The sequence below is a fragment of the Nomascus leucogenys genome, chromosome 6, assembly GCF_006542625.1.
Source record: "Nomascus leucogenys isolate Asia chromosome 6, Asia_NLE_v1, whole genome shotgun sequence".
NCBI lineage: Eukaryota > Metazoa > Chordata > Mammalia > Primates > Hylobatidae > Nomascus > Nomascus leucogenys.
Window position 1 is genome coordinate 67,145,242 of NC_044386.1, and position 16,736 is coordinate 67,161,977.

General features: G+C 40.2%; 1 protein-coding gene across 3 annotated transcripts in view; it reads left to right on the forward strand.

Annotated features, from left to right (window-relative positions):
• The window catches only part of KATNBL1 (katanin regulatory subunit B1 like 1), a 66,453-nt gene that overhangs the window by 38,023 nt on the left and 11,694 nt on the right, over positions 1-16,736 (forward strand). For 2 of the 3 annotated variants that reach the window (XM_030814354.1, XM_030814355.1), the window contains 3 exons: positions 5,069-5,199; positions 14,526-14,566; positions 16,136-16,415. In XM_030814354.1, the coding sequence (XP_030670214.1) occupies positions 5,083-5,199; positions 14,526-14,566; positions 16,136-16,415 (438 nt within the window). In that variant the 5' untranslated portion in view covers positions 5,069-5,082. The remainder of the gene's footprint in view (positions 1-5,068; positions 5,200-14,525; positions 14,567-16,135; positions 16,416-16,736) is intronic. The other variant, XM_030814356.1, reaches the window with a different exon arrangement.

Genomic DNA, 16,736 nt, shown 5'->3' on the forward strand with positions numbered 1-16,736 from the left:
TATTTCTAGTTCTAGATCCTTGAGGAATCACCACACTGTCTTCCACAATGGTTGAACCAATTTACACTCCCACGAACAGTGTAAAAGTGTTCTTGTTTCTCCACATCCTCTCCAGCATCTGTTGTTTCCTGACTTTGTAATGATCGCCATTCTAACTGGCACGAGATGCTATCTCATTGTGGTTTTGATTTGCATTTCTCTGATGACCAGTGATGATGAGCATTTTTTCCTATGTCTGTTGGCTGCATAAATGTCTTCTTTTGAGACGTGTCTGTTCATATCCTTTGCCCACGTTTTGATTGGGTTGTTTTTTTCTTGACAATTTGTTTAAGTTCTTTGTAGATTTTGGATATTAGCCCTTTGTCAGATGGGTAGATTGCAAAAATTTTCTTCCATTCTGTAGGCTGCCTGTTCACTCTGATGGTAGTTTCTTTTGCTGTGCAGAAGCTCTTTAGTTTAATTAGATCCCATTTGTCTATTTTGGCTTTTGTTGCCATTGCTTTTGGTGTTTTAATCATGAAGTCCTTGCCGATGCCTGTGTCCTGAATGGCATTGCCTTGGTTTTCTTCTAGGGTTTTTATGATTTTACATCTAACATTTAAGTCTTTAATCCATCTTGAATTAATTTTTGTATAAGGTGTAAGGAAGGGATCTAGTTTCAGCTTTCTACATATGGCTAGCCAGTTTTCCCAGCACCGTTTATTAAATAGGGAATCCTTTCCCCATTGCTTGTTGTCAGGTTTGTCAAAGATCAGATGGTTGTAGATGTGTGGTGTTATTTCTGAGGTCTCTGTTCTGTTCCATTGGTCTATATATCTCTTTTGCTGTTTCTGAGGTCTCTGTTCTGTTCCATTGGTCTATATATCTCTTTTGCTGTTTTCGTTACTGTAGCCTTGTAGTATAGTTTGAAGTCACGTAGTGTGATGCCTCCAGCTTTGTTCTTTTGGCTTAGGATTGTCTTGGCAATGCAAGCTCTTTTTTGGTTCCATATGAACTTTAAAGTAGTTTTTTCCAATTCTTTGAAGAAAGTCATTGGTAGCGTGATGGGGATGACATTGAATCTATAAATTACCTTGGGCAGTATGGCCATTTTCACGATATTGATTTTTCCTGTCCATGAGCATGGAATGTTCTTCCATTTTTTTGTGTCCTCTTTTGTTTCGTTGAGCAGTGGTTTGTAGTTCTCCTTGAAGAGGTCCTTCACATCCATTGTAAGTCGGATTCCTAGGTATTTTATTCTCTTTGTAGCAATTGTGAATGGGAGTTCACTCATGATTTGGCTCTGTTTGTCTGTTATTGGTGTATAGGAATGCTTGTGATTTTTGCACATTGATTTTGTGTCCTGAGACTTTGCTGAAGTTGCTTATCAGCTTAAGGAGATTTTGGGCTGAGACGATGGGGTTTTCTAAATATACAATCATGTCATCTGCAAACAGGGACAATTTGACTTCCTCTTTTCCTAATTGAATACCCTTTATTTCTTTCTCTTGCCTGATTGCCCTGGCCAGAACTTCCAACACTGTGTTGAATAGGAGTGGTAAGAGAGGGCATCCCTGTCTTGTGCCAGTTTTCAAAGGGAATGCTTCCAGTTTTTGCCCATTCAGTGTGAGATTGGCTGTGGGATTGTCATAAATAGCTCTTATTATTTTGAGATATGATTCATCAATACCTAGTTTATTGAGAGATTTTAGCATGAAGGGCTGTTGAATTTTGTCAAAGGCCTTTTCTGCATCTATTGAGATAATCGTGGTTTTTGTCGCTGGTTCTGTTTATGCGATGGATTATGTTTATTGATTTGCATCTGTTGAACCAGCCTTGCATCCCAGGGATGAAGCCGACTTGATCGTGGTGGATAAGCTTTTGATGTGCTGCTGGATTTGGTTTGCCAATATTTTATTGAGGATTTTTGTGTCAATGTTCATCAGGGATATTGGTCTAAAATTATCTTTTTTTGTTGTGTCTCTGCCAGGCTTTGGTATCAGGATGATGCTGGCCTCATAAAATGAGTTAGGGAGGATTCCCTCTTTTTCTATTGATGGAATAGTTTCAGAAGGAATGGTACCAGCTCCTCTTTGTACTTACTGGTAGAATTCAGCTGTGAATCCGTTTGGTCCTGGATTTTTTTTGGTTGGTAGGCTATTAATTATTGCCTCAATTTCAGAGCCTGTTATTGGTCTATTCAGCAATTCAACTTCTTCCTGGTTTAGTCTTGGGAGGGTGTACGTATCCAGGAATTTATCCATTTCTTCTAGATTTTCTAGTTTATTTACATATAGGTGTTTATAGTATTCTCTGATGGCAGTTTGTATTTCTGGGGCATCAGTGGTGATATCCCCTTTATCATTTTTTATTGCATCTATTTGATTCTTCTCTGTTTTCTTATTAGTCTTGCTAGCGGTCTATCAATTTTGTTGATCTTTTCAAAAAACCAGCTCCTGGATTCATTGATTTTTTTGAAGGGTTTTTTGTGTCTCTATCTCCTTCAGTTCTGCTCTGATCTTAGTTATTTCTTTTTTTTTTTTTTTTTTTGAGACGGAGTATCGCTCTGTCGCCCAGGCTGGAGTGCAGTGGCTCGATCTCGGCTCACTGCAAGCTCCGCCTCCCGGGTTCACGCCATTCTCCTGCCTCAGCCTCTCCGAGTAGCTGGGACTACAGGCGCCCGCCACCACGCCCGGCTAATTTTTTTTTGTATTTTTTAGTAGAGACGGGGTTTCACCGTGGTCTCGATCTCCTGACCTCGTGATCCGCCCGTCTCGGCCTCCCAAAGTGCTGGGATTACAGGCGTGAGCCACCGCGCCCGGCGATCTTAGTTATTTCTTGACTTCTGCTAGCTTTTGAATTTGTTTGCTCTTGCTTCTCTACTTCTTTTGATTGTGATTTTAGGGTGTCGATTGTAGATCTTTCCTGCTTTCTCTTGAGGGCATTTAATGCTATAAATTTCCCTCTACACACTGCTTTAAATGTGTCCCAGAGATTCTGGTACGTTGTGTCTTTGTTCTCACTGGTTTCAAAGAACATCTTTATTTCTGCCTTCTTTCATTATTTACCCAGTAGTCATTCAGGAGCAGGTCGTTCAGTTTCCATGTAGTTGTATGGTTTTGAGTGAGTTTCTTAATCCTGAGTTCTAGTTTGATTGCACCGTGGTCTGAGAGGCAGTTTGCTGTGATTTCTGTTCCTTTACATTTCCTGAGGAGCGCTTTACTTCCAACTGTGTGGTCAATTTTGGAATAAGTGCGATGTGGTGCTGAGAAGAATGTATATTCTGTTGATTCGAGGTGAAGAGTTCTGTAGATGTCTGTTAGGTCAGCTTGGTGCAGAGCTGAGTTCAAATCCTGGGTATCCTTGTTAACCTTCTGTCTCACTGATCTGTCTAATATTGACAGGGGAGTGTTGAAGTTTCCCATTGTTATTGTTTGGGAGTCTAAGTCTCTTTGTAGGTCTCCAAGGACTTGCTTTATGAATCTGGGTGCTCCTGTATTGGGTGCATATATATTTAAGATAGTTAGCTCTTCTTGTTGAATTGATTCCCTTACCATTATATAATGGCCTTCTTTGTCTCTTTTGATCTTTGTTGGTTTAAAGTCTGTTTATAAGAGACCAGGATTGCAAACCCTGCTTTTTTTTGCTTTCCATTTACTTGGAAGATCTTCCTCCATCCCTTTATTTTGAGCCTATATGTGTCTTTGCATGTGCGATGGGTCTCTTGAATACAGCACGCCGATAGGTCTTGCTCTTTATACAATTTGCCAGTCTGTGTCTTTTAACTGGGGCATTTAGCCCATTTACATTTTAGGTTAATACTATTATGTATGAATTTGATCCTGTCATTATGATGCTAGCTGGTTATTTCACCTGTTAATTGATGCAGTTTCTTCATAGCATCGATGGTCTTTACAATTTGGCATATTTTTGCAGTTGCTGGTACCGGTTGTTCGTGTCCATGTTTAGTGCTTCCTTCAGGAGCTCTTGTAAGGCAGACTTGGTGGTGACAAAAAAAGCCAGGGCCTGGCTTATAGTGAATGCTTAGTAGATGTTTAAAGAAAGAATAAGAGAGGAACTTACATTCAGCGCATGACCTAAAATAAATTTCCAATGTGAAACCAGCGTGCAAGTGAGAAAATCACAAATTTCCTCTGTTACATAAATTAAGTCATAGCATTTGTTTCCATCACCACCCCCTCTTTAGACCCTCTTTAGATATAATTAGTAAAATAGGAGGGCATTGATTTTTTTTTTTTTTTCAAAGGTAGAGGAGAGCTTTGGAGAGCTGTCTGCAAAAGTGAAAGAAGAATTTAAGGATTAGGCATAGGACAAGTCAGTTGTATGTAGTCCAATTTTGGTTCCTCTCATTGCTTAGGGTTGTATTTGCCCCAGTGATTTAGTTGCACAGTTTTAGATTTCTATACATTTGGATGTCATAGATACCACCACCTTATACACCTTATTTCATAACCTGTGCATTTAATAAATGGCCAGTGACATGGAAAATGGGGAGATTGATGTGTTGCTTTGGCAAAAAAAAAATACATACAATATTATTGTCACTGGTTCCAACTAAAGAATGAGGACAGGCTGGGCACAGTGGTCCATGCCTGTGATCCCAGCACTTAGGGAGGCCGAGGTGGATGGATCATCTGAGGTCAGGAGTATGAGATCAGCCTGACCAACCTGGTGAAACCCTGTCTCTACTAAAAAAATATAAAATTAGTCGGGCATGGTGGCACAAGCCTATAATCCCAGCTACTTGGGTGACTGAGGCAGGAGAACGCTTGAACCCAGGAGGCGGAGGTTGCAGTGAGCCAAGATTGTGCCATTGCACTCCAGCCTGGGCAACAGAGCAAAACTCCATCTCAAAAAAAAAAAGAATGAGGACAGAAAGATCCTTAATTTCCTGGAATGCCTTGCCTTGTGCTTCCTCTATGTTCAGGTTTTTTAAAATGCATAAATTAAAATGATGTCCTCTGCCTTTTTTATATAGCATTGTGCTACTGTTGTATGTTCGTGTGTGTGTTAAAAATGATCAGACTCTTTTTGCTTTTTTAATTTTCTATTTTATTGTATTGTCTAGGTACTTAAGAGATTATGGCATCGGAAACCCACAATGTTAAAAAACGGAACTTTTGTAATAAGATTGAGGATCATTTCATTGATCTTCCTAGAAAAAAGATCTCTAATTTCACTAATAAGAACATGAAGGAGGTAAGTCCATGGTTTCTAGAAAACAGATAAGACAATTTAAACGTTCAGGTCTCTAGATATCTCTGGTTGAATTGTTTAAACAATGGGAGGATAATAATTCTGCTTAATCTCCCAGAATTAAGTTGAATTGGTGAAATATAACCAATGTATTTCTTTTTTTTTTCTTTGTTAGGTCTTAACCCATTTTATTTCTATAAGCTCTAAAAGGTTTTTAATCGGGCTGGGCATGGTGGCTTATGCCTGTAATCCCAGCACTTTGGGAGGCCGAGGTGGGTGGATCACCTGAGGTCAGGAGTTCAAGACCAGCCTGGCCAACATGGTGAAACCCTGTGTCTACTAAAAATACAAAAATTAGCTGAGCATGGTGGTGGGTGCCTGTAATCCCAGCCACTTGGGAGGCTGAGGGAGGAGATTCACTTGAACCCAGGAAGTGGAGGTTGCAGTGAGCTGAGATCGCGCCATTGCATTCTAGCCTGGGTGACGAGCAAAACTCCATATCAAAAAAAAAAAGTTTTTAGTCAGTATACTGTTTCAATATGATATAATTTAAATATTTTAGTTAAAGAGGAATTCTAGAGGTGCTTTGTGTTCACTATTGTAAGGTTCATTAGCACTGGTGTACTTTCTTTTAAACCACATTTAGGCCAGGTGTGGTGGCTCATGCCTATAATCCCAGCACTTTCGGAGGCTGAGGCAGGAGGATTGCTTGAACCCAGGAGTTCAAGCCCAGCCTGGACAACATAGTGAGACTCCATCTCTACCAAAAAAACTTTTTTCAACTAGCAAGGCATGGTGGTATGCACCTGTGGTCCTAGCTACTGGGGAGGCTGAGGTAGGAGGGTCACTTGAGCCCAGGGCGTTAAGGCTACAGTGAGCTGTGTTCATACCACTGTACTTCAGCTTGAGTGACAGAGCGAGATCCTATCTCTAAAACAACAGCAACAAGAAAAGAGATTAAAATTTAACTCACTTGTTAAGCATCCTATGAGTTACAGTATAATTTGCAACTAGAGGTGTGGAAAATAGAGAGCTGGATGTTGTATTAGTCCGTTTTTGTGCTGCTTATAAAGACATACCCGAGACTGGGTGATCTCTAAAGAAAAAGAGATTTAATGGACTCACAGTTCCACGTGGCTAGAGAGGCCTCACAATCATGTTGGAAGGTGAAAGGCACATTTTACTTACATGGCAGCAGACGAGAGAATGAGAACCATGTGAAAGGGATTTCCCCTTATAAAACCATCAGATCTCGTGAAACTTATTCACTACCACAAGAACAGTATTGGGGAAACCGCCCCCATGATTCAGTTATCTCCGACTGAGTCCCTCCCACAACATGTGGGAATTTTGGGAGCTACAATTCAAGATGAGATTTGGGTGGGGACACAGCGAAACCATATCAGATATGTTGCTTTACCAAAAATAACTACATATGATGTTGTTGTATGTTGATTCAGACTACAGAATTAGAACAGAGAAAATATTAATCTGAAAAACTTACCTGTTGAATTTTAGATTTGTTGATATCAATCACAAAATTTACATAACTATTAATGAACTTAAATATGCCTCAGTTATTAAGTACAATGAGTTCTGAGTTCCTCTTCAAAGAACCAGTATGTCAGTATGTTCAGCTTCCTTATATTTTGTTCTGCATTTTAAAGTTTAACTTCCTCATTCTTTATGCCTCCTTGCCCCTAGTTTCAGTAAACAACCCCCTTCTAGCCTTTATACTCACATATTTAGAGTTCTTAGTCATCCTTAGTCACCTGCTCTGTCCTCAGTCATCTTAGTCACCTGCTCTGTAACCATCCTTCCCGCCGAAACTGCTCCCCCGCCACTCCAGTTCATACCCCTGCTCTCTTTAAAATAGCCTATCAGAATTAGCTTAGACTGTGCGGTCCAACCCTAGCCAATAGGGGAACAACATAGCAGTAGGGACTAGCTGCGTTAGGGATAAGAACCCCTTCCCCTCCCTTGTCCAGTGTGCTTTTGCAACCACTCCAGGCGTGATTGGCACCCTTCTGCAGAAGTAAATTGCCTTGCTGAGAAAGGTTTTTGCCAGAGTGCTGATTCTTCTTTGCGGCATCAAGCATTTGTTTCTAACAAATTTGGGGGTAGTCCGGATTTCCCATTCTCCTCTGGGGAAGGGTCTCCGGTCCTCTCCCATAAGGAGGCACGCCCTGTGGCCTCATTGCAGCGGCCTTGTGTAAGGAATCGAGGCCCACTCAGTGTGATGAATAAACCCGGACTCTCAGCAACGCAGGAAGAAACAGACCAACAACTTGGGGAAAAAAAAAATCATCACATACCAGGTAACCCTGTGCATAGACCAAGGTAAGAAACGTCACAAGAGTGACAAAGTATTTCCTTGGTGGTTGGGTTATCTTGGGAGGTTGAAAGTGTGTGAATGAGATGCACAATTGAGTGCAAAGCGAGTGTTGAGTCCAGATTTGTGGTTTCGTAGTCACCTCATACAGCTTAGGTCAGCCCTCCTGTAAAGGAGTCTGGGTTGGGGGTTTATACCAACCTGCCAATCCCAAGAGGGATCTGATGTTCCCATTAGGGAAGCAGCCAGAGAAGGATAAAGTGAAAGTAGAAGAATGCGAGAAGCCTCCAGCAGGGGGTGTTGAGCCTCTAGGAAAGGAAGGTGTGAAATCTCCAGTAGAGGGGATTGAGCCTCACACAACGTCCAGTAGTGGGGAAGGCAAAAAATTTCCAGTAGTGGAAATTGAGCCTCACCCTGAAAGTCGAGAAATGTCCAGTAGGGGAGATTGAGCCTTACCCCAAAACCATCAAGATGGGAAATACCCCAAGTAAGGTAAGGGATAAAAAGTATAAAGCTAGCAACAATAATATTCCCCCTGATAGTCCCCTAGGCCTGATGTTGAAATATTAGAAGAATAATGAAAAGACCTTAGAGAAATGATAATAAAAAGAATTCGAGAGTCTAAACCCCGCATCCAAAACACTACAAAAGCGTTCAATAACAAGGAAAAGATGAAAGAGCTGTAAAATTCCTAAAAAGACTCAAAGAGCAAATGAGAAAATATGCAGGTCTATAATTAGAAGACCCCCCCAGATGAAGGATGTTAAAGCTTCATTTTGTAACTAATAGTTGGCCAGATATTAACAAGAAATTACAAAAGATAGAGAACTGGGAAGGTAAATCTATAGAAGAGCTTCTAAGAGAAGCCCAGAAAGTATATGTAAGAAGAGATGAAGAAAAAAGCAGATGGCAAAAATTCTGCTGTCCACCATACAACAAAGTACCCATGGGGCCAGAAGCTGTAAGGAAGCTAGACCCCCGCTCTCCAGGCAATATGAAGGGTACAAAAGAGTAAAGCCAGGAGGCTCAAAGGTAAAAAAGAAAAAAGGACAGAACGAATGTTTCAAATGTGGAAAATTAGGTCACTTTAAAAGAAAATGTCCCAAATGAGAAAAGGAAGAAAAAGTCATCCCACTTAGAGCTTTTGAGGAAGACTAGGGAAGTCAGGGGCTGTATCTTTTTTTATCTTGAGTCCCACCAACAGCCCTTGATAAATTTAGAAGTGGGACCTAAATTTGAGCTTATTACCTTTTTAATCAACTCAGGAGCAGCTCGCTCCTCAGTTTGTTACTTTCCATCTAGTGTAACTTGTTCACAAGAAGAACTTTTTATCTCAAGGGTAAAAGGAGAAGAGTTTAGAGCAAAAACTCTTAGAGGAGACAGAAGTGAAATATAAAAACTGATCAGTTAGTATCAAATTTATTAATTCTGGATGCAGGGACAAATCTATTCAGAGAATTAATTCTAAAATTAGGCTTAGGCCTCCAAATCAATCATGGAAAATTCCTCCCCTTCCTAAACTTGCTCACCGCCGCAGACAAAGAACACATTCATCCCAAGGTATGGTCAAAAGATGGGAATCAAGGAAGGTTACAGATTCCTCCGATTCATGTTAAATTTAAAAAACCCTAGAGAAATGTAAAGAGAAAGCAACACCCTATTCCTTTAAAAGCCAGGGTAAATTTAAAACCTATAATTGAAGGTCTTCTCCACGATGAGCTTCTTGAACCCTGTATGTCTCCCTATAACACTCCAATACTGCCTGTAAAGAAGCCAGACAGGTCATACCAGTTAGCGTAAGACCTTAGAGCTATTAATCAGATAATCCAAACCACCCACCCTGTTGTTACTAGTAACTGTCCCCATCCTAGCTTTACCTTCCCCTAGAACTGCCTTTTCATCTCTTTGTCAATGTAAACAAAACAGTAGCCTTAGGAGTACTCACTCAAAAACACGAGGGCCACCGGCAGCCCATAGCCTTTTTGTCAAAAATTCTTGACCCTGTAATCCGAGGGTGGCCTAAATGTATTCAGTCTGTAGCAGCAACAGCCCTATTAACAGAAAAAAAAAAAGAAAATTAACTTTTAGAAGGAACTTCATTGTCAATACGTGTCACCAAGTCAAAACTGTCCTTAATCAGAAGGCAGAAAGGTGGCTTATTGAATTAATAATTTTAAAATACGAAGCTATCCTGTTAGAGAGTGATGATTTAACACTAACCACTGATAATTCGCTTAACCCAGCAGGTTTCCTGACTGAGAATCCAAATTTAAAGAGACCTGAGCATGAGTGTTCAGATTTAAGTCAGACCTGATTTAAGAAAGACCCCTTTCAAACGGGGCAGCACTTATTTATAGATGGCTCTTCCTGGGTAATTGAAGGAAAAAGACATAATGGGTACTAGTAGTCAATGGGGAACTCCTTGCAGAAGTAGAGTCAGGAATACTACTCCGTAATTGGTCTGCCCAAACATGTGAACTGTTTGCAATCAAGCCTTTAAAGCATCTGCAGAGCCAAGAAAGGACTATTTATACTGATTTCAAACATGCCTTCTGGGTAGCTCACACCTTTGAAAAAAAAAAATTGGAGCAAACAAGGTCTTCAAAGGCCAAGACCTGGTCCACAAGAATTAATCACTCAAGTATTAGGTAACCTCCAGTTGCCAGAAGAAATAGCTTTTGTCCATGTCCCAGGACATCAAAGAGGTATCTCTTTTGAAAGCTGGAGAAACAACCTTGCAGATCAAATAGCCAAACAGGCTGCCATTTCCTCTGAAATGCCTGTTTTTCACTTAACCCCTTGCCTTCTTCCCCCAACTGCAGTTCCCATCTTCTTTCCCACTGAAAAAGAGAAATTAATAAAACTAGGGGCCAAAGAAAATTCAGAAGAGAAATGAGTGTTACCAGACCAAAGAAAAATGTTATCCAATTCCCTCATGAGAGACCTCTCCCATCTGCATCAAGAGACTCATTGGGGACCTCAAGCTATGTGTGATGCAGTCCTTTGGGTTTATGGATGTGTAGGAATTTACACTTTGGCATGACAGGTTACAGATAGTTGCCTAGTATGTAGGAAGACTAATAAGCAGACCCTCAGAAAACCACCTCTTAGGGGAAGGTATCCGGAATTAAGACTGTTCCAAAGTATCCAAGTGGATTACGCCAAGATGCCCCCAATTGGTTGTCTAAAGTATTTATTAGTAATAGTAGATCACCTTACTCACTGGGTAGAAGCTATTTCCTTTCAAGTGCAACTGCTAATAATGTAGTCAAAACATTAGTTGAAAATATTACATCCAGGTTTGGATTAATAGGAAACATTGATTCAGATAATGGAACTCATTTCACTGCACATGTCATTAAGAAATTAGCCCAGGTACTGGATATAACATGGGAAATCATACTCCCTGGCACCCACCTTCATCAGGAAGAGTAGGGAAAAAAATGAACCAAACTCTAAAAAGCCACTTAAGCAAATTAGTCTTACAGACTCGGTTGCCATGGACTAGATGCCTTCCCATTGCCCTGTTGAGAATCCGAACTGCTCCTCAGAGAGATGTCGGCTTATCCCCTTATGAAATGTTGTGTAAGTTGCTCTATTTGCACTCCACTGCTGACATTCCCATGTTCGAAACAAAAGATCAGTTTCTCAGAAATTATATACTTAGTTTATCTTCCACTTTCTCTTGCCTCAGAACTAAAGGTCTTTTAGCACAGGCACCACCCCTAGAGTTTCCAGTACACCAACAGCAGCCTAGGGTCCACATCCTTGTCAAAAGTTGGAGGGAAGGAAAACTTGAACCAGCTTAGGAAAGACTCTGCCTAGTGCTTCTAACCATTGAGACCACAGTTCAAACAGCAGAAATAGGATGGACTCATCACACCCAGGTCAAAAGAGCACCACCTCCTCCAGAATCATGGGCAGCTATTCTAGGGCTTACTCTAACCAAGCTAAAGCTAAAACGGGTTTGATCCTCTTATGTTGCATCTCTTTCTTTTCCCCATCTATTGCTAGTCCTCTTGTTATTAATGTAACTAGGTCGAGTTCACCCCAAACTATTACCTTTGATGCTTGCCTTGTGATGCCCTGTGGAGATGTGCCAAGCCAGAGGCAACTCTCCACTTCAGAAAAGTATCTTTGTCCTTCCTAGCTCTTCTCAGACTGGAATTCTGTTAACTGGGATAAGTTAGCTTGGGAAGAGTTTGACGGAGATTCCAGTATAAACTGAGAGTCTTGCCCTCCCAATACAAAGCTTTTATGCTGTAGTTGGTCCAACATTCTGTGGACCACTAAAGAGCAAGAATAGATTGCCCCAAGCGGTAGTTGTAATTTCCTAAAGCTATACATTCATTTTACTAAAGGAACAGCTTCCCCTAACTGGCAGCGAAACCAATGCAATCCAGTACAGGTTATTATCTCAAACCCTCTAAGTTCTTCCCCTTCTCTAAGCCAATTTCCTTCTTTAAGCCAGTTTTATAATATGGGGGCTGAGGTTTCAGGAGCAGACCCTATCAGATCCTTTGAAATATTCTTCATTGCTCCCCCACTGCCTACACCTTCCCCTAAGCCTTCTAACAGAACCTCCCACAACAAAACTTGTTCTTCCTCCATCTAATGACAAGACCAAGGTAGCTATTGTAGAAGTCAAAGACCTAAAACAAACTTTAGCAATTGAGACAGGATATCAAAATGCCAATGCCTGGTTGGAATAGATCAAATATTTCATCCACACTTTAAACAAAAGCAATTGTTATGCTCGTGCGCACGGCAGGCCAGAGGCCCAGATCGTCCCCTTTCCACTGTGATGATCCTCCAGTCAACCGGGCATGGGCTGTATGGTAGCTCTTTTCCAGGATTCCGCAGCCTGGGGTAACAAGTCATGCCAAGCTCTTTCTCTGCTATATCCCGAAGTTCAACACCTCACAGGTTAGCCCCCGAGGGCCATCCAGCTTCCGTCTCCCAACACTGAGTTCGCTTTGTGTCTCTCACGACAAAGAGGAAACTTAGCATCCCTTAGAGACCTAAAAGGATGCAGTGAGCTTAAGACTTTCCAAGAGCTCACCAACCAGTCAGCCCTTATACACCCCCGAGCAGATGTGTGGTGATATTGTGGTAGACCTTTGCTGGACACTCTGCCAAGTAACTGGAGTGTCACTTGCGCCCTAGTCCAGTTGGCTATCCCTTTCACCCTGGCATTTCATCAACCAGAGAAAGAAAAAAACATAATGTTGTAAAGCAAGGGAAGCCCCTTATGGGTCTTTCGACTCCCACATTTATTTAGATACAATTAGAGTCCCACGAGGAGTACCAAATAAATTTAAGACCTGAGATCAAATAGCTGCTGGATTTGAGTCAATATTTTGGTGGGTGACAATTAATAAAAACGTAGATTAGATAAATTCCACCTATTACAACCAACAGCGGTTTATTAACTATACTAGAGATGCTGTTAAAGGAATAGCTGAGCAATTAGGGCCTACTAGCCAGATGGCTTGGGAAAATAGAATGGCCTTAGACATGGTATTAGCAGAAAAAGGGGAAGTTTGCATCATGATTGAAACTCAATGTTGTACCTTCATCCCAAACAATACCGCCCCTGATGAAAGTATAACAAAGGCATTGCAAGATCTAACTGCTCTATCCAATGAGTTAGCAAAAAACTCAGGAGTAAATGACCCCTTCACAGGGTGGCTAGAAAAATGGTTTGGTAAATGGAAAGGGATCACAGCCTCCATCCTTACTTCTCTTGCAATTGTAGCAGTAGTGCTTATCCTTGTTGGATGCTGCATCATACCTCGCATCCGCGGGCTAGTCCAAAAACATACAGAAACAGCCCTTACTAAAACTTCTGTCAGTTTCCCTCCACCATATTCTGACAAGCTCTTTCTTTTAGAAAACTAAGCAGAACAGCTATGCTAAGACATGTTAAAGAAGTTTGAACATTTGGGTTGGTTCCAACTCTTTGCTATTGAAATGTCCAACAACGATAGACTGGATTAAGAAAATGTGGCACATATACACCATGGAATACTATGCAGCCATAAAAAATGATGAGTTCGTGTCCTTTGTAGGGACATGGATGAAACTGGAAAACATCATTCTCAGTAAACTATCGCAAGGACAAAAAACCAAACACCGCATGTTCTCACTCATAGGTGGGAATTGAACAATGAGAACTCATGGACACAGGAAGGGGAATATCACATTCCGGGGACTGTTGTGGGGTTGGGGGAAGGGGGAGGAACAGCATTAGGAGATATACCTAATGCTAAATGACGAGTTAATGGGTGCAGGAAATTAACATGGCACATGGATACATATGTAACAAACCTGCACATTGTGCACATGTACCCTAAAACCTAAAGTATAATAAAAAAAATAAAAATAAATAAATAAATAAATAAATAAAATAAAAAGAAGTTTGAAGAGGAAGACCTGTAAAATTCAAAAGGGGGAAATTGTTAAGTACAATGAGTTCGGAGTTCCTCCCAGTATGTCAGTATGTTCAGCTTTCTTATACTTTGTTCTCCGTTTTAAAGTTTAACTTCCTCGTTCTTTACACCTCCTTGCCCTAGTTTCAGTAAACAACCCCCTTCTAGCCTTTATACTCACATATTTAGAGTCCTTAGTCATCCGCAGTCACCTGCCCTGTCCTTAGTCATCCTTAGTCACCTGCACTGTAACCATCCTTCCCACTGAAACTGCTCACCCTGCCACTCTGGCTCATACCCAAATAGCCTATTGGAATTAGTGTAGACTGTGCGGTCCAACCCTAGCCAATAGGGGAACGACACAGCAGTAGGGACTAGCTGCATTAGGGATAAGAACCCCTTCTCCTCCCTTGTCCGGTATGCTCTTGCGACCACTCCAGGCACGATTGGCACCCTTCTGCAGAAGTAAATTGCCTTGCTGAGAAAGCTTTTTGCTGGAGTGCTGATTCTTCTTTACAGCACCAAGCATTTGTTTCTAACATCAACTATCTACTTTCATTTTTCAGGTTAAGAAATCTCCAAAACAGTTGGCTGCTTACATAAATAGGTAAGAGTTTCTTTAAAGTTTGTGGGGAACAACAAATATGAAAGCTGGGTAAGGATGACAATAAGGGAAAAAATAAACATTCTTTTATCATAATAATAATTAACTTATTGTCAGACAGCTCCTTTGTGCCAGTATCTGCACTAATAAACACATCAATATTGTCTCTGCTCCTTACAACAGTCCTACTCTGTAGATAACATTACCGCTAACAGTTGATGAGAAAACTTAAGATCAGATAAGTTAAGTGATTTGTTCAGAATCATATAGCTAGAAAAGTGGTAAGAATGACATTCATTCTCAGATTTGCCTAACTTCTAAAGGCACTTTCTATAAAACGACTGGTTTTCAAAGTGTGATTTGAGGACCTGCGGGTTCCTAAAGACCATTCATGGAATTTGTGAAGTCAGAATTACTTCCATAGCAATACTAAGACATTGACTGTCTTCATTTTCATTCTCTTGTTTGAGGGTACAATATAATTTTTCAAGAAGCTATATGCCATTTGATATCACAATAGACTGAATGGAGAAGCAGAAATGAGAACCTAGCTGTCTTTTGTTAAACCAGATATTAGAGATATATAAAAATGTAAAACAGTACCATCCTTCTCACTTTTTAAAAAATTATTTTAGAAAATATGGGGTTTGGGTAAGATATTCCATATTAATATTAATATGTAATTAGTCTTTTTTTGAATGAATTAACAAATGATTTAAATTTTGTTTTAGTTTTTACACAGTAAATATCAATAGATATTATTCACATAAAAATTATTTTGGCCATGGCTCACACCTGTATTCCCAGCACTTTGGGAGGCCAAGGTGGGTGGATCGTGAGGTCAAGAGATCGAGATCATCCTTGCCAACAGGGTGAAACCCTGTCTCTACTAAAAATACAAAAATTAGTTCAGCATGGCGGCGCACGCCTGTAGTCCTAGCTACTTGGGAGGCTGAGGCAAGAGAATCACTTGAACCTGGGAGGTAGAGGTTGCAGTGAGCCGAGATTGCGCCACTGCACACCGGCCTGGCAACAGAGAGAGACTCTGTCTCAAAAAATATATATATATATTTTGAGTCATTAATAATTTTTAAGAGGGCAAAGCATCCTGACACTAAAATGTTTGAGAACCACTGTATTAAACCATGAGGCTTGCTCTATCGTGTTCTTACTCAAATAAACTAATATACTTCAGCTTAATTAAATTTTAAAATATTCAAACTTGCAGTTCTATTTGCCACTTTGTTAGAAAAAGATCAGGTTTCTAGAAAATGTTGTGATCTTCTTACTCCCAGAATGGCCTTCAATATTTCATTTTAAAAAGCATTCTGGTTATTATGTCTGTCTTTTTTATTTGGCATAAAATGTCATCCTTTACATTGTCTTCCAGATAATTTGTAATTTCCCTTTTACTTTTCTCCTCAACTCAGAATTAAGATTTTTCAAATTCTATTTACTTCTAATTTTAGTGGATTACAATCACAAAATATAGCCTATTAATTCTCTGTTTAAAAACTTTTAAAGGATTTCATATGGTTCTTTTTCATTTAAGAAAATAAATTCTTTTTACAGAACAGTTGGACAAACTGTGAAAAGCCCAGATAAACTTCGTAAAGTGATCTATCGCAGAAAGAAAGTTCATCATCCCTTTCCAAATCCTTGTTACAGAAAAAGACAGTCCCCTGGAAGTGGGGGCTGTGACATGGCAAATAAAGAAAATGAACTGGCTTGTGCAGGCCACCTGCCTGAAAAATTACACCTTGATAGTCGAACATATTTGGTTAACTCCAGTGATTCTGGTTCTTCACAGACAGAAAGCCCATCATCAAAATATAGTGGGTTTTTTTCTGAGGTAAGTCTTTTCTCTAACTCATGTCTAGTTTAACTTTGTTCCTGTTATAATCTCGATTTTTTTCTTTGCCATATTCCACTAGCAGAATAATTTGTCATCTATTGAATGTAGACTTATTTGAGTCATAGTAACTCCCTGAGACAATTTTCTAGATTAACCAAATTTGAATTAATAATTTATTCCATTTCTCTAAGATGGGATGAAATGCTTAGCAGGCTGCTAAAACTATCCAGAACGACAAGTTAGCCAGTAGAGATATAAAGGAAGGGAAAAGGAGAAATCTTGCCTAAAAAAGTGGAGCACTAGGCCGGACACGGTGGC